The following is a 23,625-nucleotide window of genomic DNA, read 5'->3' as shown; positions in this document are numbered from 1 at the left end:
ACATGATCAAGACTTTTCCAACAGTACCACCCAATTTTGTTCTCTCACACACAAGCCTTGTCCTAAAGCAGGAAGATTTCTGTTGCACAAAAATCTCTGCCGTCATCAAGTAGAAAGGAAACCCACTCTTTGGACTCACCTCAAAATACGTGTCAATATATTCAGAGACTATGTGCTCTGATTTGGGTTTGTTTTGGCAGTACACAATGTACATGTGCAATCTTCTCTCCTAGAAAATAAATAAAAGGGTATGTTTAACACACATACTTATGTTAATGAAAGCCTAATATTCAGCATCACATTGAGCAATGCATGTACCAGGGGTGTGCAATTTATCGCCCAACGTCTGGGATAACAAGATTTGTGTGAAGGACATAAAGTTTTGCCATTATACTTTGCCCGTCGGACAAGTAGTTTAGTTATTTTTTCTATGTTCGTTCTGTTTCTGAAAACTGAATTGCGGAAATCTAGCACCAAAGCACACACATTTAAAAAAGTGTTTACTTCCTACCCCTATTACTTCTGATTGGATAGCTGTAGAAGAAGCTGTATTGGTTACAAAGAAACCCAGAAATGGCTGCCTGAGAGCCTCTGGCAAGGCAGACTAATCTTTTAAACTTAAGGTATTATTTACATTTTTAATAAATTAGCAAATAAGTGATACTGCTTTCTTAATAGATGAACCTGACATTTAAATGCAGCAATCTAGTAAAGTTACAAAAAAAAAAAAAAAAAAAAAAAACGCACCCGGTTGCTAAGTTAATAGCGGATTAGAGAAAATAGTGTTGTGTAATGTACTTGTTGGGATGTTTAAAAAAAAAAAAAAAAAAAAAGTATGAATTAATTAATGTATTTATTTTTCAGTGAGAGTAGTGCAGGGGAAGAATGTTGCCCTCCCAAAAAGACAAAAAAAAACAAAAAACCATCAGGACAAGGTGTTAGATGAGGAAAAGTAGCGTATTGTGAGTGTTAAGTGTTTTGTTTGTTTGTGGGAAACTAACTGTCTGTGTTAGTCATTGTTGCACAAACTTGGAGCTGTCGCAACAGGCCAGCATCAAGCCCGGACTACACTGCATGACTGTCACTGTAATTACCTTGCACCGCACCTGCACTCAGAGCACTCACTGTCAGGAGAAGTGACCGTGTCTGTGTTGTGTGTTGTTCTTTTTATTATTATTTTGGGACTGAACCCTGTGGTTTATACGCTGGCAATACACATTGTTGTGTAGAGCCAGCATTATTATTTAACAGTCTCAAGCAGAAAAGAGAAAATAAAGAACTGTTTTGAACCGTGAACTTTGTGTCTGTCGTTGTTGGAGCACCTGTATCACCTGTACACTGCAAACCACTCGATCAGAAATCTACTGTAAATATTGTGTGCATTTTTGTAGAAAAACTACAAAATGCAGAGAAACCTGACAGGTTATACACAAGTCCTTAAATCTGGAGTTCAGCAGTTACAGAACTGAAAAATCAGAATTCTACAAAGCAGCAGTAATCGTATCTGTGATGCAACAAACTAAAACACCTGTAATCAGGAGTTGGATTCAACTTACAGAGAAAGTGGAAAAAAACAGGCAGAAGCTACTTTTATATTTCATTAACTCAAGTACTGCTTCTTATAGCTTACTTAAATGTGTTCCAAACTGCACCGAAAGGAACATTTCCTTAAAGTATGTTATACATTCTTTGAGGTGAGGTGGGGTCACAGGGAACCTTTCATGTATCTTGAAGAATTTAGTGAACCCGTCAAGCTACATGTGTGGATCTGCTCCTGGTAATCACTGATTGATTGTGTTCACTGTTAAATAAAACCAAAATCCTACAAGTTATATTCCACTTTTTTGTGTGTTTTGTGTGACAGGGAGAGGGGGCAAGTAGATATTTAAGAAGGACAAGTAGATTTTTCTAGCTTTTTGTCGCTTGGACAAGTAGTTCTTTCAAAAATTGTACATCCCTGATCTACAGTGCCCTGTCATATTAAAATGAGCAGTCTTGAAACAGAGGTGACATTTATTATACCAAACTGCCATACAACATACGCACAAAACTGAGCAGAAACAAACACATCAGTATCTGGTAGCTTGGCATTTTGCATCATGCAGGGTCTGAACCTGTGCAGGCATGAAATCAATGAGATTCTGTACTACACTCTGGTCCAGATTTTGCCATAGTTCGATGAGTTTTAACCGCAGTTCATTCAGATTGGCAGGTAATGGTCGAGTTTTCCACAATTTTCTAGCAAGGTGTTCCCAGATATCTTCAATAGGGTTCATGTTCATGGGAATTGTTGGAAGTGGGACTCATCTCAGATCCTCCAAAACTGTACAGGTCTGTCTATCTGCCAGGCCCAGTGCTTTCTGTGCTGTACATTTGCTTGTGTGAGCAGGGGTTTCTGTTAGGCCACTTGCCCGTTGTTGCCCAGCCTATGCAGAATCCATTGAGCTGTATGCTGGCCCATATTTGTGGAGCTGACAATGTCCGCAAGGCTTTGATGACGGCTGGAATGGACCTAGCGGGCAGGTACTTCTTGTGCACAGTGCGACTTTCAATGGGTGACCAGGCCGATGTTATACAGTGGTCAGACTATGCACACACCCCCATTCGAAATTCCAAGATCTCTGGTAATCTGCTTTGCACTTTGCTAACAGTCAGGATGTCTAATTATGCGACCTCATGTAAAAGGTGAAATATTTATACCACGGGTGTTGAGGCATTGTGAGTATTTTGGATCATATATACAATTTTTTGGGGTTGCTCATTTTAATATGGCAGGGCACTATAGGTGCCAGGCTGACTAGGGCTGTGTCACTTTGGGTTGCTACCAACTTACAAGGGTTGCCATTGCTTAACTTATTTAACTATGTTTTCAACTTACATGCTTGACAAACAGGGTTGCAAGTTTATCAGGATCTTCAAGGCACTTCTCCAATTCTCCATGAAAGAAGCTACAGAAAAGAATAGAACACACAATTATTATTTACAGCAGTGGCAACTGCCTGCAACACTTTGATATGTTAATAGAAATTCTGATTTCTCACAAGTATCAAAGATGACAATTATGACACCACCACACCCTTTACTGTATGCTATTACCAGTGTGAACCAACCTATACTTTATAGATCATACAAATGCAATGATAATGCACATCATTACTATTAAGTTCGCTAAAAGTATAAAACAGGAATGCTACCCACATTCTCTGAAGGTCTCAGATACTGTTTGAGTATTTGTTTTAGCAATATTAAACTGCAATCATTAGTAACAATACTAAAGTAAGCAACTCCTCTGCTTTCCACTACAATAATAAACAATTGAAGCCAAAACAAAGACATATTCTAATCCTGTTATGTTATCTCATTTAAACAAGATGTATACATACTCTTTGTGCCAGTCATAAATCTGATGTATGTTTCCAAAGACAATCTTATCTTTTCCCTTCATGTCGTCGGGTACGCCATCCTCCTTCATTTTATTCATGTAGCCCTGCAGTGGAGGAGGGTATATTTAACAGATTACAGGCGGCTACAGATGTTTTTGGTTTATTGCAATGATTGTAAAACTACTGACTACATAGGAAACATCTGGCAGCGTATTCACACATTCCCATGGAAGATGTCCCACGATAGAGGTCTTAACAACATTACAAAATGTACATGTTTGTGCAGGTGACTGCTCTTTGCTATGCCACTACTGTTCACCAGTGCAGAAAAATCTGATGCATTTTGCAGAGCACAGCATTACAGCATAAAAAGCAATATAAACTCACCTCTACTAAATAGCCCAGGTCCCTTACATAATCCCGCTCAGTCTCAACAAGCTCCTGTAAGACGTAACTAATAAAGGAAAGAAAGAAACATGGTGTTAGAGATTTCTGGTGTGTGCTCAGATTTCACAACCTTGTTCCTGATGCTTCAAGCTGCAGTGCATGAAGTTAAAGATGCTTTTCTACCTGCACTTACCTCACAAAGTCTCCAAGACTTAAACAGATATGATTAAATGTACTGCTTTAAAATACCACTAAACACTGTCCAGAGCAAGCATGGCTGAGCAGCATGTGTGGTGATGAAAACTGATGTTTGAATTTAATAGACAGGATCTATAGTGGCTACTAAAGCGCTTAAATATTCAATACAAATCCATTTGCAAAGTTGACTTTGATGGTTGACAGATGCTCAAATGAAAATAGAGGTCAATATATAAATGCACGATGTGAAAAGGATGCAGAGGGCAGACACTTACTGCCGTCTCTTGAAGAAGCTGGACTTGCGCTCCTCCATCTCGTCGATGGGCGAGGAGGAAGACATGAGCGAGTTGTCTGAGGGGTTGAAGGAGGGACTGCTGCTGTCCCCCTGCTCCACTGACAGGGAGCTGGGCCGGTCCTCCAGAGCCTGCAAGGGAAAGCAGGTCGGTACAGCTGCAGTGTACATATCATAGCACCAATACAGCCATGCCACTGTCTGTAGAGACAGTGGTGCCCACAAGTATTGACCCCCTGTGGTTTCTGATAATCATTGTACTATTGTCATATTTTTTTGCGAACAATAAAAGAGTAGTAAAGAAAAGTCTTTCTTTGTGTATTCAATTTGGATTTTTTTTCAGCACCTTTATGACTTGTCATCACATGTACAAGCTTTGATGAACATGTCTTTTACCACTATTCAATAGAACAGTTTCAGTAAACCATTACTTGGCCGTTTTCTTTTCACCAACCTCTTCAACTCGATCCAGCATTGGCAGATAGGATTTGGAACCTTGATGGTTACATTGCAGTGTTAAAACATTTAATCCACATGTATTGACTGTTTGGGAATTATACCACTGTAAGCTATTTAAATCACAGTTTTTAAAAACAAGCTTCTGGACCACATTTCCCACCTAATTTTACCTGCTGGTGTACACCCATCTTTTTGGCTAAAACCACTTATTCGGGTCTATTTTTAGGACTCCTACTGACATTGTATTCTCAAAATGGACACTACAGGTGTAACAAAGAAAAACAAATAATTTTTGTTTTCCATATTGTATACTGGAGCAGCTTGATGCAACAACGAACTAGAAAAGGATTAGTTACATAACCTAGTTATCCCACTGCTGCTTGTTTTGAATACTCATTTACAGATAGCAATTAAACAATTAAAAAACAATCCTAAAATCTATTTATTTAAGAAGAAACATTGCCTCAACAGTTAGCAATGCACAAAAATCGCACATGAATAGTGTGCAGATCACAGCTCAAGCTGACACTAGTTGTACAGTAGAAGAAAGAGCATGTGTGTGTGTGGATGTCATTAAATTGTTGACAAGAGGGACCCAAAGACGGTGTTTATTAGCAGTGTTCCACATTTTTGGTTTAGCATCGATGTCTATTCCTCTTACCATTTTGCTCTTCACAAGCTCTTCAATGGCGCTCACCAGTTCTGCAGCACTAGGGGTCTCTGAGCTGGTAGGACGGACGGAGATCCGAGAGGACGTCTGCGTGGCGGGGAGAGAAGGGATTATTAAGTCCTTACTCCCTTCCTCAGTGGAATTCTCAAACATGACTGCCTAATATTGACTCAGCTGGGAAGATAGAGGGGACAGGCAATATCTCCAGCCAGCTCCTAGTTCAGCAACATAGGCAAGCTTTACCAGAATGGGAGATTTCTAAAGTCTTTTATATGCTACCATGGGAGAACTTTTGCAGGCTCTACATCATCTAGGAAGACAAGCCTCACAAGATATCTTGATGAATGATGCACAAACTCACACACTTGCTAATGGAATAGATTCACTAAGCTTTTGCTTGAGTACAAAGTATGATAAGAGTAACATACAGTAGATGCTTTTGTTATATAGTACTGGTGTATATGTATAGGATTTGGTCAATTATCGAAAACAATAATAACCATTTTGCTATTTGAGCATTTACAAATTATCAAAAGAACAAAATGAAAGGTTATTTCGGTCTTTGATCAAATTCTTCTGATCAAATTGCGAAATGGAAAATATCAAAACAAGGAAACCACGAAATGCAAAAGAAGACAGCTTCTTCAGTCTGCTGGAGGATCTCTGGAGCACCCTTACAGTCAAACTGAATTTCAATTGTCCAGTTTATTCATAATTTGGAGGAAGTACCCAAAGAAAACAAACTTTCTCTTCGTACAGTGGCTGAAGCTGATTCTGGGGCTATGCAAGGCTTCATTTTTATCAAACAAAGAAGCGCTTCTGTGTGCGTAAGGGCTTTCAGTGCCACAGAAGCAAGCCTTGCAAAAACAAATCCAGTGATTTGCATGTTTCTAAATCTAAATTGTAATTTTTTTTTTTTAAATGAGCTCTCGTTATGGTTTCTTTATATGTATCTATCTATTTTGATTGAACTACTTTAAAATGTTACCTAACTGTTATTATCTAAACAATCAAAACAGTGTTTTAAAATGAGACTCAGTAGCCCAGTGGAGCTCTCAATATGGTTTATTTTGAAAATGTTGTCATGATCTCAAATAAAAACCTTTAAGAATGGTTTCTTGCTGTCAAAATGCAGCGTCCGTCTTTATTTCACAGGCACGGCACTGTCTGGTGCTCATCGATCGGGGTCTGCAAAACCGTTTTTCTAAAAAGCGGTAGTTTACCCCTTCCTATGATTTATGAGAATATTAAAACGTTTAGGAAGCATACTTTTCTTTCTTTGCTTTTTCTTTCTTTCTTTTGCTTGAAAAAACAGTGGATTGACATTTGATTTTGCAGTTTAAATTATGTGTATGTAGTAGCCTTATAATATGAATAAAACAATCAACAACCTTTTTAATTGTGTTTGTTTTTTCCTCTAAAACTGCATTTTCTAAATAAGGCGAGAACATTACAAATGTTATTTCAAACTCGCTTGGAGTTTAATGTTTGAGACCAAAGAACCTGTATCTTCTTTTGCATTTCACTCTTTCCTTGTTTGATATTTTCCATTTCGCAATTTGATCAAAATAATTTGCTCAAAGACCAAAATAACCTTTCATTTCATTCTTTGATAATTTGTAAATGCTCAAATCGCGAAATGGATTGACCGAATCCTGATTATGAGAGTAACACACACACACATATAAATAAGGCTTCTGATTTTCAGTTTTAACAGATAAAAAAACGATAAAATACCCCCGATACCAAAAAAAAACGATGAAATCGTTGCATATCCAATAAACACTGGAAAAACACTGGAAATGGTTACTCAGTTCATTGTGACCCATTTCCCTGGAAAAATAAAATACAGTAACCTACAAAAAGAGATGGCAATGGCCCGCCTTCCTGACTTGTATCTCGCATTGATCCGTTCTGAATACTTTAAACCCACCCCAACTACTGAGTGGCAGCACATTCCTACATTTCTATTGGAGGTTACTATAAGGTTGTGGAAGACAGCAAAAGAAAGAAGGTACATGAAGTGTGTCAGTACTGTCGAGTTAATACATAGTGTGACAGAAAAAAAAAAAGATTTTTGGAAAGTAACAGAAAACAATAATTTCATACAGTATATAAAAAGTGAACGCCCCCAAAAAAAAAAAAAGATACATACAACTCGAAAATAGCTATATATTCCAGTAAAATGAATTAGTTTTCATGTACCTGCATTTCCGTCTCTTCAGGCATACATTCATAATAAAACCCCTGACTGATTATGATTATTTTTATATTAAATGGCAAAATCGTTTATGTACTGGAACTTATTTAGCGTTTCCACCCTGTACTTTAGGACCATCCTGCAAATGAGGAGAATGTTTTAAGGATTTTGTCCTGCTTACTTAAATACTGTACATTGTTTATTTATTGTATTTATTTAAGGGTAAGAAGACATGTGCAATACTTATCTTTCGGATGTACAAACCCCTACACAATGTTTAATACTAGAACTGCCATGCCGGTCAATTTGACCCATTTTGGATTTAAAATGTTAACTACTCTTCCATTGTAAATCGTATGTGTATGTTCGTTTTTGCCTTCAGAAATATATAAATTAAATATCCTGATGGCGTTTGATAGCCAGAATCACAAAAATGATAGTTATAAACAGTTCTACCTAGAACCGCCACATGGGTCAATTTGACCCATGCACTACAATATATGTTTTTTTTTTTTTTAATACAACATAAGATATTCTATTTTTTTGTAAATGCAACAAACAAGACAAGCCCCCTCCTCCTAGCACACATGTTTTTATTATTTTTATTTCAAGCCTTTCTTTGTTTGTAGACTGACTACTAGACAGAGATTGCAATGATTGTGGATTTGTACAATTGCAACAAGATGCCAACTCAGTGAAAGCATATGCTTAATTTCTCAATGTCCCTGGGAGACATCAATCCTTTGTTTTGTTCTAGAAATGCAATTGGGAATATATCAGAAGGAAATATTTAATCTTGAAAGTATTCATTTTGATTGGAATATGGCAAGCTGCACTCAGATGCATACAGCAAACTGAAATGACAGGTAGGATAACAACTTATGTGCCTAATATGAAACGTATGTTATATATTCTTTTTTCTTTATATTACTTTTAGAAAAAAATATTTAGGTTTTACAGGTTTGTATGTAACAGTTTACATGTGTTTACACAATACAGTGTTCAATGGAACTGCGTTTGTGTTTACAACACAGCTCCTGGATGCAGGCACAGTCAGCTGGCAGACGCGTACGCTCCTCCATAGAGCAATGCAGCCATCATACCGGAAGTAGTGTTATATTTTCTTTTTATGTAGCATTAAATACAATGATTTTGGTTTTATAGTTTTGTGTGTACATATACTCGTTTACACCTGTACACGGGTACATGTACATACCCGCTTCTATTGAAATGTGTATTTTATTATATTTTTTCAGTTTATAGTTGTGCTGTATATGTGCTCATTTTGAAAATAAAGCCTTTTATGTTTAATTTTCCATTTAAATACAGTGTTTCTGCTGTTCAAATGTTAGGTATGATGTTCATGAATAAAACTTTTTAGTTGTATCCGATAGTATGTCTTTCATTTTCATAACAAAGCAGTTAAAAAAATGTATGGGTCAAAATGACCCATGTGGCGGTTCGAAAATCCAGCGGTTCTAGTGTTAAAACACACATTGCTAGCTGTCAAAATAGTTTTCTAATTTACTATTTATCCTTAGATAAATATACTGCATATAAATATATATACTAGCTCACCATTGTTGTGCCTTCCAGATTTCCAAATAAGTGGTGCAGATTACAGATGGTCTCTAGCCTCGCCAGCTATCTGATGTCAATTTAAGACAATGGTAGTCAACATTGAAGGAGTCTGGGTAGGTATAGGGGGCACCACACCATTCAGCGTAATTGTTAGGCACATGATTTTGTAGCCAATTTCATGTGCCATTAAGTACTCAAACTGCATTTGACAAAGATTTTCAAGCAATGAAGGAGGGAAGCAGATGTAGCGCTATCAAAAAACAAAAACGGGGGTGCAGGGGCGTCTTGGCAGACACTTCAGACTAAGCTTACATTGTCACTACAGAAAAATAGTTCTAATAACGTCAAATATTGTATATTTGAAGGGGGGAATAGGGGTGGGAAGTTTTTTTTTTATTATTTACCGAGGACGAGGAGCAACATTGGAAAGGAGTGTGATTTAAATGGAAAGATATGGGAACTGAGATAAAACAGAGACAGAACATAAATCATCATAATGCTATGATAAACAATACAGTTACAAAAAAGAAAAAAACAAAGCAATTAGTTTCAGAGTAAGATTCCATTACATCACAGAAAAAAGCACAGCAATTATGAGGGCTGGCCAGAAAGTAAAATGACAAGTTTTTTCTAGAAATCCCTCTACAACATTTGAAAACAAATAGAGAACTTGCTGTTGAAGAATACTACTTCTGTGACAATTTAATGTAACAAAGAGGAAGAGAGAATGTCAAACTGCCCATTAAAATTCCAGTCTCAGTTCAATCTCAGAGATGAAAAAGAACAAAAGTCGATTAACTTAAAGAACAACAACTTATTTTGGTGACATGCAAACCAGTGTAAAAATAAATGTTACTGTATGAAGTGGTCTTGGGGGATGAATAATGTAAAGCACACGTGACATTTTATTTATTGTTTTTCTTTAAGCTGTATTGCAGTCACCGAAAGCAAAGAACTTTGTTAAACTGAACAACGTTTATCTTGCTTTGGCACACAAGACAGAAGCCTGAAGTCGCACTGCTTTTTATATTTTATTTATGATAAACAACAAAGCCTGGCTGTTTGTTTGTCTGTGCTCTGCTACTTAACCAGATTATTTTTCACTTGTAATAAGCCTACAGTTACATTTCCTCAATACACAATATGATCCCACTATCCCCCAATGACAATAACCATTATTTTGAAACCATCTGCAATTAGCCCCCCTCTACAAAATATGTTCACAGCATTCCGTTAAGATGGGACCGAGATGGGACTGGGAATTTGTTGGTGTTACCTTGTCATCCTGGGAGTCTGGCTGCAGAAGGCTGTGCTGCTGGATGGCCATAGGGGGAGGGAGTGGAACTGAATCTGCTCCCTCTTCACCCTCCTCCTCTCCACAGCTCTGCATCCCTGAAGAGGAGGACTTGGACAGCGTTCCGCTGCTGAGTCCTTCGTTCCTCACCCTCTGGAAGAGAAAAAGACCAGGTATTGGCAGTTCAATTTTCAAAAGTATGCAGATCCTGGATAAACTAACCAACAGAGAAACTGACAGTAGGACAAAGGCTAGGAATAGACCATTTAAAATCCGGAATGTGAAAAACATTCAGACTTCACATTCTGAGTATTCAATACAAGCAGCAAAACAACAGACATCCAAAAGCTCACTTATGGTATTCACATCTGGTTTGTCTCAATAATGTCACAGAACCTAATCCTACCTTATAAGTCTTTAATTAAACATATTCACAGCCACATTTAAGAGGACCATTTAGATTGATCAAAGGATGGAAAGGGTCAGCTTGGGACTCATTTAAGCTTTTATATTATTACTACTAATCATATCAGAAATATAATTTCCTAATCCCTTCGCCTGACCTAAGATAGTATAGAACAGGAGCCAATACACTTCTAAAAGTGCTGCCCTGAGGAACGAGGTCCTAAAGCACTGACCTCTTCGACAGTCTCGTCCTGTGGAGTTGCAGCACTGTCGTCCGAGTCCTTCTGGGAGCCTGTGTCGGCATTTTTGCGCACGTCCCTGCTCTTCTTGTGCTTGTTAGCCAGTTTCTTGACGTGGCCGTCGGCCTTGCCACTGCTGAGGCGTCGCACTGGGCTGGTGAGCCATTTGCGAAGAGTGTTGCCAGGGCGCTTGGGGCCAGGGGAGCTCTGGGAGCCAATCCCATGGGGTTGCAAGGTGACAGAGGCAGGGGGGCTGGCGTCATTGCTGGACACCGACAGAGAGTCTGTAACAGTGAAAAAAAAATTGATAATAAGCATCTTGTTTTAAAAGTTTAGAATGAACTTTGTCTAAAAAAACAAAACAGAACGCTCTCTATATTGGATACCGTTGGAAAGGTCAAAACAGGGCAGTGCTCAAGGATCTGCGTTATTGTGCACTTTATTACCTGCTGTTGAAATGGAGGTTGTTCACCCGAAACTAAAACTGGAGTGCCATTGTGTATATGCATGACTAACAGGAACAGTATAATTCAAGAAAGCAACAACTGTTATGTAACTGGCCATTTAAGGAGTTTGACCTAAATTCCCATCTGTGACTGACACAGGTTGCCACTGTAGCTTTCAAAACATCATTATAACTTTAAAATTACCTGAGATTTTTTTTTATACATTATTTCAAAGTCAAACAACAAAAACATGCAACAAACCAACTCTCCCAAATACTGAACAAATCCAGCAAAAGTGGTCATAGTAGTAAGTACATGATAAAATGGTTCACTTCAAACTTACTGCATTTACTAAACCGTCACTTGATCTGCATACGGCCTTCGGAACTCTTGTCAATTCCACTACATAAGCAGAAGCTATGCTTTATTTGGATGGGACTGGTTGAAAGCCTAATTCACAAAGTGTCCACTCTCCAATTACTAGCCTCCCATTACTGGTAATTAGCGCACAACTTGGGCATATGCCATCTTTTAAAACAACAAACATAATATCATACTTAATAAACAGACAGCGAATGTTGTCTTCTTGTAAAAGGTACCTGTTTATAGTCAAAATGGAAAAGACTAAATATCCATGCACAAATACCTTATACCAAACAAACTGAGGCCAGAATTACTAGACTAAATGGATGCTGTGTGATCCAGTGGTTAAAGAAAAGGTGGCCTCCGGTTCAAATCCCGGCTCAGTCACTGCCTCGCTGTGTGACCCTGAGCAAGTCACTTAACCTCCTTGTGCTCTGTCTTTCAAGTGAGACGTTGTTGTAAGTGACTCTGCAGCTGATGTACAGTTCACACACCCCAGTCACTGTAAGTAGCCTTGGATAAAGGCGTCTGCTATATAAACAAATAATAATAAGAATTTCAGACAAACTTATGATATTGAACACCAGGCAAACAAACACTGATATAAAATATCCCATGCAACAATGTCTGCATTTGATCTACTTTTAGCTACAAAGACCCTTCTTTCTGTTTTGATCTTGAAAAGGGATCTAGCATAACTGCACTGTTCCTGTCCTTGGTGTCTGCATGTGTGCCCAGTAAACCACTGCAGAGAGTAAAATATCATGGTACTTTCATTGACTGTTCACATATGCATCTATTTATGATCTCAGCAACAGTGGGCCTGGGAAACAGACATCACCAAAATGGCAACCTCCAGTAACACACACACCTGCTTAACCATGGTCTCATGCAAAGTAACACACAGAAAAGAAAAAAAGAAGGAGCTACATAACAATGAGTCATGTTTGGATGCACAGACTAATGGCTCCACATTTTGTATATCATTTGAGACAATTGTCTGCGGTTTCAAGAGTTTGCCACTGTCTTATAAATTGTATTTAATTTCTCCTCAGAGGGAATTCAAGTCACAATTTATTTATGTTACATAAACAAATTACACAACAAAATACATTGCCCATTGGATTTATAAAACTCTGCATATGCCTAAGCAATATGTGAAATGGATGAACCTTCACTGAAATCCTCGAGCAGAAAGGGTCACAATCCCAATATACTATACAAATCGAACAACCAAAAAATCTGTAGGAAAAATAAAGAACTGCCACAGGCATCAACAATAACAAACCGATTTATATAAAAATGCATTCAACTAAAGTTTTTTTTTTTTTTCTTGTAAATGTTGTAATCAATCACGTCTCAAAAAACAGCATTACTTAAATTATTAGTCAATTACATGGTATCACACTGCTTTATCGATCCCATACCTAGATCAAGAATCCAAAACTTGCAATTGTTGGTCTGTCCTGAGTCCAGAGAATGGTGGATTTCATTAGCCATGGTCCGTGTCCAGTTGTAAAAACACAGAGACTTTGAAGTGGAAAAATTCCACTCATAGAAATATCATTTGTATTTGAGGTTTAAAAAAAAAAAAAAAAATCCAAACTGGTAAAGTCACTTGAAGAAAAGAAGTATCATATCAAACAATCTGAGCCAGTGGTAGGTGTGCTGGCTATACAGTACTGTATTTACAGATCTTACAAAAGCTGTCTCTTGTTCTTGAGGATCATTATCCTGTTCTCACCAAGACTAAACTCTCTCTCCCTCTCCCAGGGATGCTCTTCTAACTACTCTAAGGTTCAGCCTCCCATCAGGGAATATTTGGAAACAGAAATCACACACTACCATAATAACTGTAGCTGAAGCACCACTCAATTTACTGGTTTAAGGCCAGACTGATTACAGTCTTAAACAAATATTACTTTAAAGCAATCTGCTACAGAACTTTAAGTAAGTATATGTTCTTAAGTTTGTGTAGCCAATAAAACTAGTCAGTTTCATTTAAAATGCATTTTACTTAACTACAAAAAGTTCCCTCAAATTAAAAAGATTTACCTGTTTAAAAAAAAAAAACATAGTTTCCATTGGGTATAACCAAATATAAAAAGTATTTTAATTTATAAATCCATGAATTATGTAGAATATTGTACTGCACTTTGTTCACGGATTTGAATATTAAAAATAATCAAAAAAGAGCACCTGGGAACAGGGACCAGCTTTATGAAATAAAGTATGAACAGATTTATTTTAAAATCACAAACTACACAAATCTATAGTAGTTAAGATTTAAAGCAGCACAGTACATTAATTCAATCATCTTTCAAGAATGGTGGGCATAGGTACAGTGCTCCCCCTGCAGAAGGCAACCCTTTGACTGCAGAACAGGTTATAAGGCAGTACGGTCATGGCTTCTATTTGCTCCCTAATGCTATTACACTAACACTAGTACTCTCGTTATAAGACGGAACACAAATAGCACAGAATCTTAACTATGGCTGCCGACTACAGCGTTATAAGGGGCAGCACAGTAGTAGTTTATCCATACCTTTAAACAGTCACTAAGTTCTAAAATAAAGTCTAGTTTGTAACTAACATTTTATCGAGATGTCTTCTGTGCTATCATTTTAATATGCGATATGCAACATTAAATTGATACATATGTCATCATATGGCCTCAGTTCAGTACCTGGCTGACTAAACTGAGTCCTACCAGACTGAACACCCTTGTGACAAAATAGAGAACACTTGGCTGATTTCTACAGTAGTACCAGTCCCATCACAGCTGTATCCCAAAAAGATCCAGTTTCGTGTACCAATAATCTCCACACAAAGCGGCCCCTGTTTTGCAACGTGTTTTTCTTTCCCCGGGTTGGTTTGGCTGCGGCAGCAGGGAGGGAACGAGAGAAACATGGCTTCTCATTCACCACATTACTTCTTATAACTTCCAGTTGTGCTGCTCCCTGACAAGGGGACCTTTATTCAGGAGCTCAGCTGCTTTACCCTTTTACAAGAAATCAGCTCACACAGATTTTTGCTAGACTTACGTTATCTAGACCAGCACTGCTCAAATAAAATAAAAAAAGAGGATGATTTTTATCTTGTGGGACACATGTTAAAATGCTATTGAACCTGGAATATTCACTTTACTGTAGGACATATTTTATATGAGACTGCCAACCTGGCCTCAGTAACAACCACAGGAATGGATATTAAGAGATAATTCCACTGATTAGTTTATTTACATATAATTCACAAGTCTAGGCATATTTCTGAGCTTTACTTCTTAATAATATTGACCATTCTACAGCGCAAGGCTACTACACTGAATTGTTATGGATTTAATAGGAAGGCAGACTGATAGCACTGTTGACTTTTTATTATATATATATATATATATATATATATATATATATATATATATATATATATATATATATATATATTTATTTTATTATTATTACCAGGTTCATGCAAAGACATTGTTATTACATCCATACTCGTATAGTTTACTTGTTTAAGAAATTGGTTATTATGACAAATTTAAAACAAACCAGAGAGGAGTTAAAACAGTAGTTAAAATAGGTGCTTTTTGATTGGAAGGTCAAGGTTTTATTGCCAGACTGTAGCTGCATGTTAACCTAGGAACTCTGAGAAATGCCAGCAGGGTAGATGCATTCAACATAGTAAGAAAGAAACACTGTCGTGGAGAACAGGGTGAGGGCAGCAAAGCAACACAAAGTGATGCAGATTTTCACCTTGTATAATAAACATATCATCGTTCCTGACCTTAAAAGTGCTTGAATGTTCATTTTGTTTTACAACTGTGCTGGGAGACTGGAACACTGACGCAAAGCAATCACCCTCAAACACTACTTCAATACAATACTCACTCAGCAGCATCCGACACAGCTCTTTGATGAGAAAATTACAGGGTTTTCTGCTTAGGAAGCAGTTTTAAAAATCCACATGAAATATGCCCATGAGTGCTGTACAATATTTTATATTAATTACAAATCCAGTAAAAGTAAATGGAGTGTCTGAGGAACAAAGACTCAAAGTCAAGTGGCAGGTGTGTGAACATTTCCCTTCCAGCTAAAACCACATTAGATATATTCACAGTAAGGAAAGAGCTATCTATTTTCTTGTAGTCAAGGAAACAAGAACAAGTTGCTTGCTCTCATGGCTTTTCTGGTTGTGAGTAGAAAGTTTGGCATGAGTGTAAGGTTATAGAATATTACTGCTGAATGCCAGGGAGCAACAGGATAAGTACATGTTATGAGATTATTGCTTTGATAATGTTTTCTAAGAACATCATTGTTTTTTTTTCCCCCCAGATCAGCGCAGAATTATGAAGCATGAAAAAAAGCAGAACCACACCATCTCTTAACTGGAGGGCTATGGCATAAATAGACCTAAGAGGTCTTGCAACAAAGTGTTAAACAGCCTTTTCATCCATCTGGATGCCCACATCTCTCAGGTATCCAGTTAAAAAGGAAACAGCTAAGCCTGCACTTCCTTGCTCGTATACAGAGTTACTGCTCATTCCAAAGGGGTGTGGAGAATTGCAGGCCAGCTAAAATTGAACTGAGCCACACTTGGCAACTCATTAATAAACATTCAAAGTGATTTTCCATACCAGAAAACCTCACTATCCATATTAAAATGGTTGTTGAACGGAAATGATTCAACGCCATGCTACTACCTTTGTGGTTAAAAATGCCTTCCATCTCCATGCTGCTGCGAGAGTGGGCGATGCAGAGAGTGCTGCAGGGTACCAGGCCCTCAGCTGCGGGAGAGCGGTCAGTGGTCCGCACCAGGCACCAGTCTGGCTTGTCGTGTGGCCGCTCCAGGACCTCCACTGTCTGGCCACGGCGGACTGTCATCTCATTGCTGAAACTGGCCACAAAGTCATGGATAACCACCGTCAACTCACAACCTCCAGACAGCTGCAGGAAATGGAGAAAAAAAAAGTAAAATGTCAGGCAACTTTCTGTTATTACTCACAAACCTGACTTTTGTATCTTTATCATCACTTTAACACAGTCAGTGTTTGTTACCAGCCACAGATACAGTTTTGTTCAAAACGGTTTGTTAGAAGAGCACAACAGACCTAACCATGAGAAATATGTTAGTTGTTAGTGTACAGTATGTGCCAGAATACTGATGTCATGAATGCACAGACAATAATTCAAGAAACATAATACGAATGACCTTTAGTTACTGCCACTACAAACATGGACTGCATCTGTAATGCTGATGAAGCAGGTCAAATCAGGGTCACGAGGTAAAAATAAACTAGGCTCAGTGGAAAAATTGTTTGTTCTTTTGTTTTATTTTTTGAATAGGTAACCAAACCCAAAACCATTTTTTCCCTGTGAATTTGAAATATTACTCAATATGTACAGAACATTGTGTGTGTGTCACTGCCGAAACACGTGTGTGAGCCGTGACAGCTTTAGGACACCATATGCGGCTAAATGAAAAGCAGATTTTCACCGAACTACCAAGGAGTAAACAACGGCCTCTGAGGAAATAAGAAAACTATAATCCCAACTCAAATTCCAGGACAAGCTTCTTGTGTTTCAACAGAATAATTAATACATTTGCAAGTATCTGCAGTGTTATAATGGCCCTTTCCCAGTTGTTTAGATTACATATCTTGCCATAAATCCAGAACTGAGAGCATGTATCACCCAGCCTACAAACTGCCTTCATCAAGAGCACAGACAGTGTTGCTATAGCAATCCGCCCTGCCACAGGAACAGGTAAATGTCAAGCTATAATCTGAACATTCATTGAAGCATTCTCAAAAGAGCCTGAAGTACATTCTGTGCTTCTTTTTAGAGACAATTTGTTACCAACTTCAATCAGTTCATACATTCCCGTCTCAACTGTCTACTGCATACCACATCATATTCCACTGAAGATTTAAGCACAACTCGTCTCCGATAACACTCTTAATACTGGTACATTAAGGAGATACAGTACATGGCAAACACTGTATGGCCAGTTGTTGCATGACCAATCACCCAAGATCAACGTGAAGGTTATTGTGGTTCAGTCTCCAGTGAACAATAAATACTTCTTAAGGGGGAAATCTTCTGTTGTGTAGTTGGGTTGTGAAATTAAGTGTTTTTTATTTTGAAATTTAAACTTTATTAGAACAGCATTGCACTAATTGATTTCTATCACATATTCCCTATCAAATTATCAACTTCCTGAGAAACAATTGCGCAAAACGAAACAAAATTTTTTAAATATAAACATAAATAATAAATCCTGGCGTTTGATCCTTGTCACTGTAGTTAAGAGGTCTTATTTCACATGCTCACTCAGTACTGCTCATTAAAAATCACTTGTTAGACAGGGGAAGGGAGGAAGGAAGGAAGAGACAGCTTTTGAATTACAACAAGGTGTATTTGCTTGTGTATCTCTTTCAACATCAGAGCCAAAAGCCCTTTTATCTTACTCATGAAACACATTTCCCTCAAAACGCTTCAAGCACCCTCCCCTTTGTTGCAGTTCCCGAGTCTAGCCAGTTGACTTTTTTTTTTATCCTAATCTGACGCCTGTGATGAAAGAAGAGATTACACTCTGTAATAATGAGCCACCCCTGCCATCATATTCATCTGCAGGCCGGCTTTCTCATTCAAATCAGCCATATCACATGAAAACACATAAAGTAGATGACCTTTAACTCAAGAAAGGCTCCTGACAGCTTGTGATCAGCAAGAACTTTACACTACTGACACTGCCCAGTATTTTTATCGTTTATAAGAGACACCACCCATTGTGATATAGTAGACATGGCTTTGAATTAATGGTTTGTTGCATATTCAGGCTGATATTGTGGTGACATGTTGTTTTAATTTTATAAATAGCATTGTTTAATCTACAAAGAAAGCCCATTTGCCTTAACTCTGTTCCCCAATTTGCAGTGTTCAAATAACTGTTTGTTTTATTCTGTCAGAAAGCAAAGACAGTTTAATCCAGGTCATGGGGTCTGAGGAGACACAGCAGTAGACAGAGTGGATACGCACAGATTATGTTTTTACTGAAAGCACCTGAACCTCTACTTTAACCTCAAGTTACAAGTACATAGGTGAGGAATCTAATGTTTTCATCCACTGCTCACAGATGTTTTCCTGCTGTACTAAAAATCTTTTGTAAAAAGAGCTTTAACCAAATTGCCTGCCTTATACAAGAGATTTCTTATTTGGGATTTTGGGATTCTTATTTGAGTTTACAGTCATATACAAAACCCTACAACACAACACATGCCTCAGTTATATTTAAAAAATAAATAAATAAATAAATAAATAAATAAATAAATACTATCTAATATAAAACAATTTGAGATCTAAAGTTTAAAGTCAAGCATTTTCATAAGATACAGTACAAACTGCGTGAAATAACTGAGTAAAAAGCTCACATACCCACTTATAACGAGGCACTGCTAGAGAGCTCAGCAGCTGAGCCACAGATCCAAGGCTTTTACTTGCTATTCCATTCACTGCACTGGAGTCCTTCATCCTCTCTCTAGACAACTACAGTAGCAACTGTAATGGCAACTCGCTTCCCCCACTCTTTATAACAAGATAAAGGAAAAACAGGGAACTTTCTGTGCCAGACGAACTAGTGCAGGTTACACATAAATTGTGTAATTCTTTAAGAATGAAGCACAGCCTCATTGCTCAGAATCCAGCAGACACAAAGGATACTCATTCCAATTCCTTGTGATTACGATACACAATCACATAACACGTCTGGTCATCAAGCATATCTATTTACATACATGCAGCTCTCAGCTGCAGAACAAACATTGATTGTTGCCGAGTATCACTGCCAACAGCAGGTTAATGGGAGGTGGGGAGGTGATGATGCAATGATTTAAAGGTGCAGTGTACCCGGTTATAAAGATTCAAAACCTCTTTAATTTTCTTGACCCACAAACCATAATCATTCTGTAATACTCATTTAGGCATACTTATTCTTAAGATATCCTCATCCCCCTGTACACTACAAAACGCATTCCTTAGGCACCTGGTGTTACAAGAGACATACAATACATTTTCCTATAGCTTTGCTGCTGAAACAGATTTCACAACTGAGGTAAAATCCTGTCCCTACACATCTGAATTGCACACCAGTGGACGGGAACTTTTTGTTCTTCTCAATTTCTGCTGGGCGCAACCTTGTTTAAAAGTCAATCTGGTTATTATTTATTACAAAACAGCTGTATAGAGCAATCAATGAATTATTTATGTTAAAATCTATTTTACATTACCTTATCCAAGACTGTCAAGATGTGGATATACGGCTGAAAGTCACGATAACTGAATTGTCCTACCTGGTAAATACATATGAACCCAAACTCTTCCAAGCGCTACACTCTACACAACAAATGAGAGACACTCAATCATTTTTACTATGAATAAGCAGGTAGCTCTAAACATGGCTTCTTTCTTTAAGACAATGCCGTTCTGGCTTTCTCATGCTGCTGGGAACCTGAAGAGGAGCAACCGGCCAAAACACCCTAATCACTGTTAGAGTCTAAAAGGGAAGGGTGCTGCTCAGACACTGGATTCCTTTGGCACCCACCTTGTCGCTATCTAGGGTGTTCTGGGAGGTTCGTGATGCAATGGAGATTGTATCTGGTTGGCTGCTACCATCACCCTGACTGTCCAGGTCTTCTCCATCCCTGAAAATCCGAAACAAAAATCTGTTATACTTCCAGTGTTTAACCCTTTGCGGTCCTATGTCGGACCTGGTCCGACATTGCAATTATTCCTATCCGGTCCAATGTCGGACCCTGTCCGACATCATCAAAAAGACGGGTTTCTAGTCGTTTTTTCTCCGGAAAAAGCCAAGAAAACCATTCAATGGCCGAGTGGGAGCGACAGGAGCCGAGACAAGCCGAAAAAATAAAAAATAAAAAAAGGGCGTATCTCATGATTAGTCATACTTGCCCCTAGCATCTGATAATGGAGGCCATAAGGAAACAAGCTGGCTGTGACTGCATCAGCGCTCAGAGAATATCACAGACATTTGCAGAGCTTTTTCAGATGTTATAGTAATAAAATAGTGACTTGGATCGCATTATTGAGGCGTTTGGTGATAAAACGAGTGATCAGGAGATGATTGATCGGTATGTACGACTTATTATTATTATTTATTTATTAGCATATGTGAAAGCTATAGCGAACGAAAGGGTGGGGCGGGGCTGGAGATGCCTAGTGAGTGCTTTGTTGATATGCAGGGCCTTTTAAACCCGTTTGACTGTGGAAAAAAAATACTTTGAAAATAAATTGGACCTGACGCGCCTGACATGCACTTAATAAATGGATTGCAAAGGGTTAAGCATTTCAAATTCACACTGTAATCAAGATGTACAGAGGAGGCCAAAATCTTCTACCTTCGTGGGGGCGAATGACCAATTTGCAGTGTCTTGTGGGAATATTTTAACTGGCCATTGGTTGTTTACAAGAAACTGAATTTCAAGGATTATTACTGAAATATAGCTGTTCACAGGAGTTTAAAAGCATTCTGTCTATAAAATGTTTATTTGCAGAGCCAAAAAAAAGCTGTTAAATGAAAAGGCAGTTTCGTTCTGGACCACAATAACAACTATTCAGGACACTGTCTTTACCTTCGTCCTTTCTGCTTGGTGGTAGTTGGTTTGGGAATGTGAATGGGCTCCTTCAGAGCACCCTTCAGGTGAATGGTCCTCTCTTGGATGACCTCTCTGATGTGTTTGATCCAGTCTTGTTTGTTTTCGATGCTGGACCCCTGAGGAATTGACAAGCAGGTTTTTAACACCGAGATGAATTACTTCCATTTATATAAAAAAAAAATAAAAAAAAAAAATCAAATATTTATTTAGGTTTTTTTTGGTTTGTTTATTATACAAGGACTGTAATTATACAAGAATACTCACCATTGCTCCATGTTTGCATCCCTGACTTGGCTTAAGTTAAAATATAGAAGAAAATTTCACTATTTTTGTATTTACACATACATAATTACAAATTTTAATGACCATAATAATATTTGAAACAGATGTTAACAATTAACATGCGAACACATCAAGCATGTCTATGAACTACAATTGATAGTTTCTGAAGTATGCACTGATCCTGGACATTGCACATGCCTTTATTGCTGCCAAAGATGTTTGTCACACAGTTGTGAGCAAACTAATAATCAGCCATTTTAGGATATTTGCTTGCTTTTGTTTTTTTTTGTAAGTGTACTTATATTCTTAATGTAACTAATTGGTACTACTAGGGTATTGTGGCAAGTGCAAAATATACAACACAGAATTCAGCTAAAATGGGATTGACTAATTGTATGCTTTATTGTCTAAATTTGCACATAACAGACATAGGCCCAAACTAATATAAAATAAAAAAATAGAATACAATTCAAGCCTTGATTACTTTAAAAGGAATGTCTATCTTGAAATTGAATACTTGGAGCAATCTAAATAGAAAAAAAACAGGGCAGGGCAAAACAAAATGTTATTTTCCAAAACCAGAAAGCAGTATTTCAATTAATGTTGTGACAATAAAATGTATTATTAATATATACTGTATGCACAGGGACCCCATGCTTTATCCAGCATTTGACAATGGAGAACTGAAATGTACGAAACATAAGCCATTACACTGATGACGGCACTAGCTGAAATGTTAGTCTGCTTGATTTAAAGTTATAATTTGTGAGTCATGGAGAAACATAAATCTAAAATCATCAGATTATTGAAATCTGTGTACTTTAAGTTTTGCAGTAGTGGTGTATTTTTTGTTTGAATCTTCTTTGTAGTTGGTGCAGAAGTGGGCTGTTATAAATAATGTGTTAATTATTTTAAGCAGAATGCTATCCACCATACCAATATATATTATGAGATACAAATCAATTAATTAATCTTCCAGTTAAAAGTTACAGTCTTGATGGTGGACTGCAAAAGCAGCATTACCTTTAGGACAATCTTGTTGTCAGAAGTTGGAGTCCGGCCCACCCAAAGTGCAAACTTACAAGGATCCCCTTCAACGTGCTCTGTGACACCCAGCTCGGAGGTCTAATAACAAGAAAAAAACCATTACAATAAAAAAAGGGAATTGAAGGATCAAAATAGAAAATACAAAACTGGTACTCACAAAGAGTTTGCTCTTGTAGATATATTTACTTCTCCCATTGGAGTCTTTGACCTCTTTGCTAAAGACCAGAGACATTTCAAAAAGGAAGAGGTGCCTTTCCCGTCCCTTCCGGATGAGTGTTTTGGGATCCCACACTTGGAAGGATTCCTGAAGAATAAGCTCGCCCTGAGATTCTATATTCTCATCAAACCCTGAAGAGTAAAGAATATGTGTTTATTTCCACATTTGTCGAGACAGGACTGTATACCAACATCTTACTTTTGTATCTTTCTTCAAACATAGCATATTACACTTACCATATGATGAACATGCTTTGTTTAAAAAAGGACAGTGACATCCCAAAGCAACCACAACTCAACACTCAAATATGAGCTGAGGTATAACACCTACACCTAAGCTACTATGCACGCGCTACTGTTTCCCAGTAATTATTTTTATAATAGGATAAGTAATAATGTTAACTATTTGGTCTTCTTTATGGGCTATTGCATTGTAAGCCATAATCCTCACTTAATACTCTGAAACGTGGACTCTGGACTGACTTATGAA

General features: G+C 37.7%; 1 protein-coding gene across 10 annotated transcripts in view; it reads right to left on the bottom strand.

The window, feature by feature from the left end:
• LOC117399506 (triple functional domain protein) overlaps positions 1-23,625 on the bottom strand; it is a 213,941-nt gene that overhangs the window by 19,861 nt on the left and 170,455 nt on the right. For 8 of the 10 annotated variants that reach the window (XM_059022279.1, XM_059022281.1, XM_059022276.1 and 5 more), the window contains 14 exons: positions 23,077-23,267; positions 22,896-22,997; positions 21,855-21,884; positions 21,567-21,706; positions 20,519-20,618; positions 16,620-16,863; positions 11,103-11,392; positions 10,447-10,617; positions 5,381-5,476; positions 4,244-4,392; positions 3,771-3,837; positions 3,384-3,487; positions 2,879-2,948; positions 140-229 (listed from right to left, as the gene is read on the bottom strand). In XM_059022279.1, coding sequence (XP_058878262.1) covers positions 140-229; positions 2,879-2,948; positions 3,384-3,487; positions 3,771-3,837; positions 4,244-4,392; positions 5,381-5,476; positions 10,447-10,617; positions 11,103-11,392; positions 16,620-16,863; positions 20,519-20,618; positions 21,567-21,706; positions 21,855-21,884; positions 22,896-22,997; positions 23,077-23,267 — 1,844 coding nt within the window. The remainder of the gene's footprint in view (positions 1-139; positions 230-2,878; positions 2,949-3,383; positions 3,488-3,770; positions 3,838-4,243; positions 4,393-5,380; positions 5,477-10,446; positions 10,618-11,102; positions 11,393-16,619; positions 16,864-20,518; positions 20,619-21,566; positions 21,707-21,854; positions 21,885-22,895; positions 22,998-23,076; positions 23,268-23,625) is intronic. The other 2 variants (XM_059022277.1, XM_033998738.3) reach the window with 1 other exon arrangement.

The sequence above is a fragment of the Acipenser ruthenus genome, chromosome 4 (genome assembly GCF_902713425.1).
Source record: "Acipenser ruthenus chromosome 4, fAciRut3.2 maternal haplotype, whole genome shotgun sequence".
NCBI lineage: Eukaryota > Metazoa > Chordata > Actinopteri > Acipenseriformes > Acipenseridae > Acipenser > Acipenser ruthenus.
This window is presented reverse-complemented; position numbering and strand designations above follow the sequence as displayed.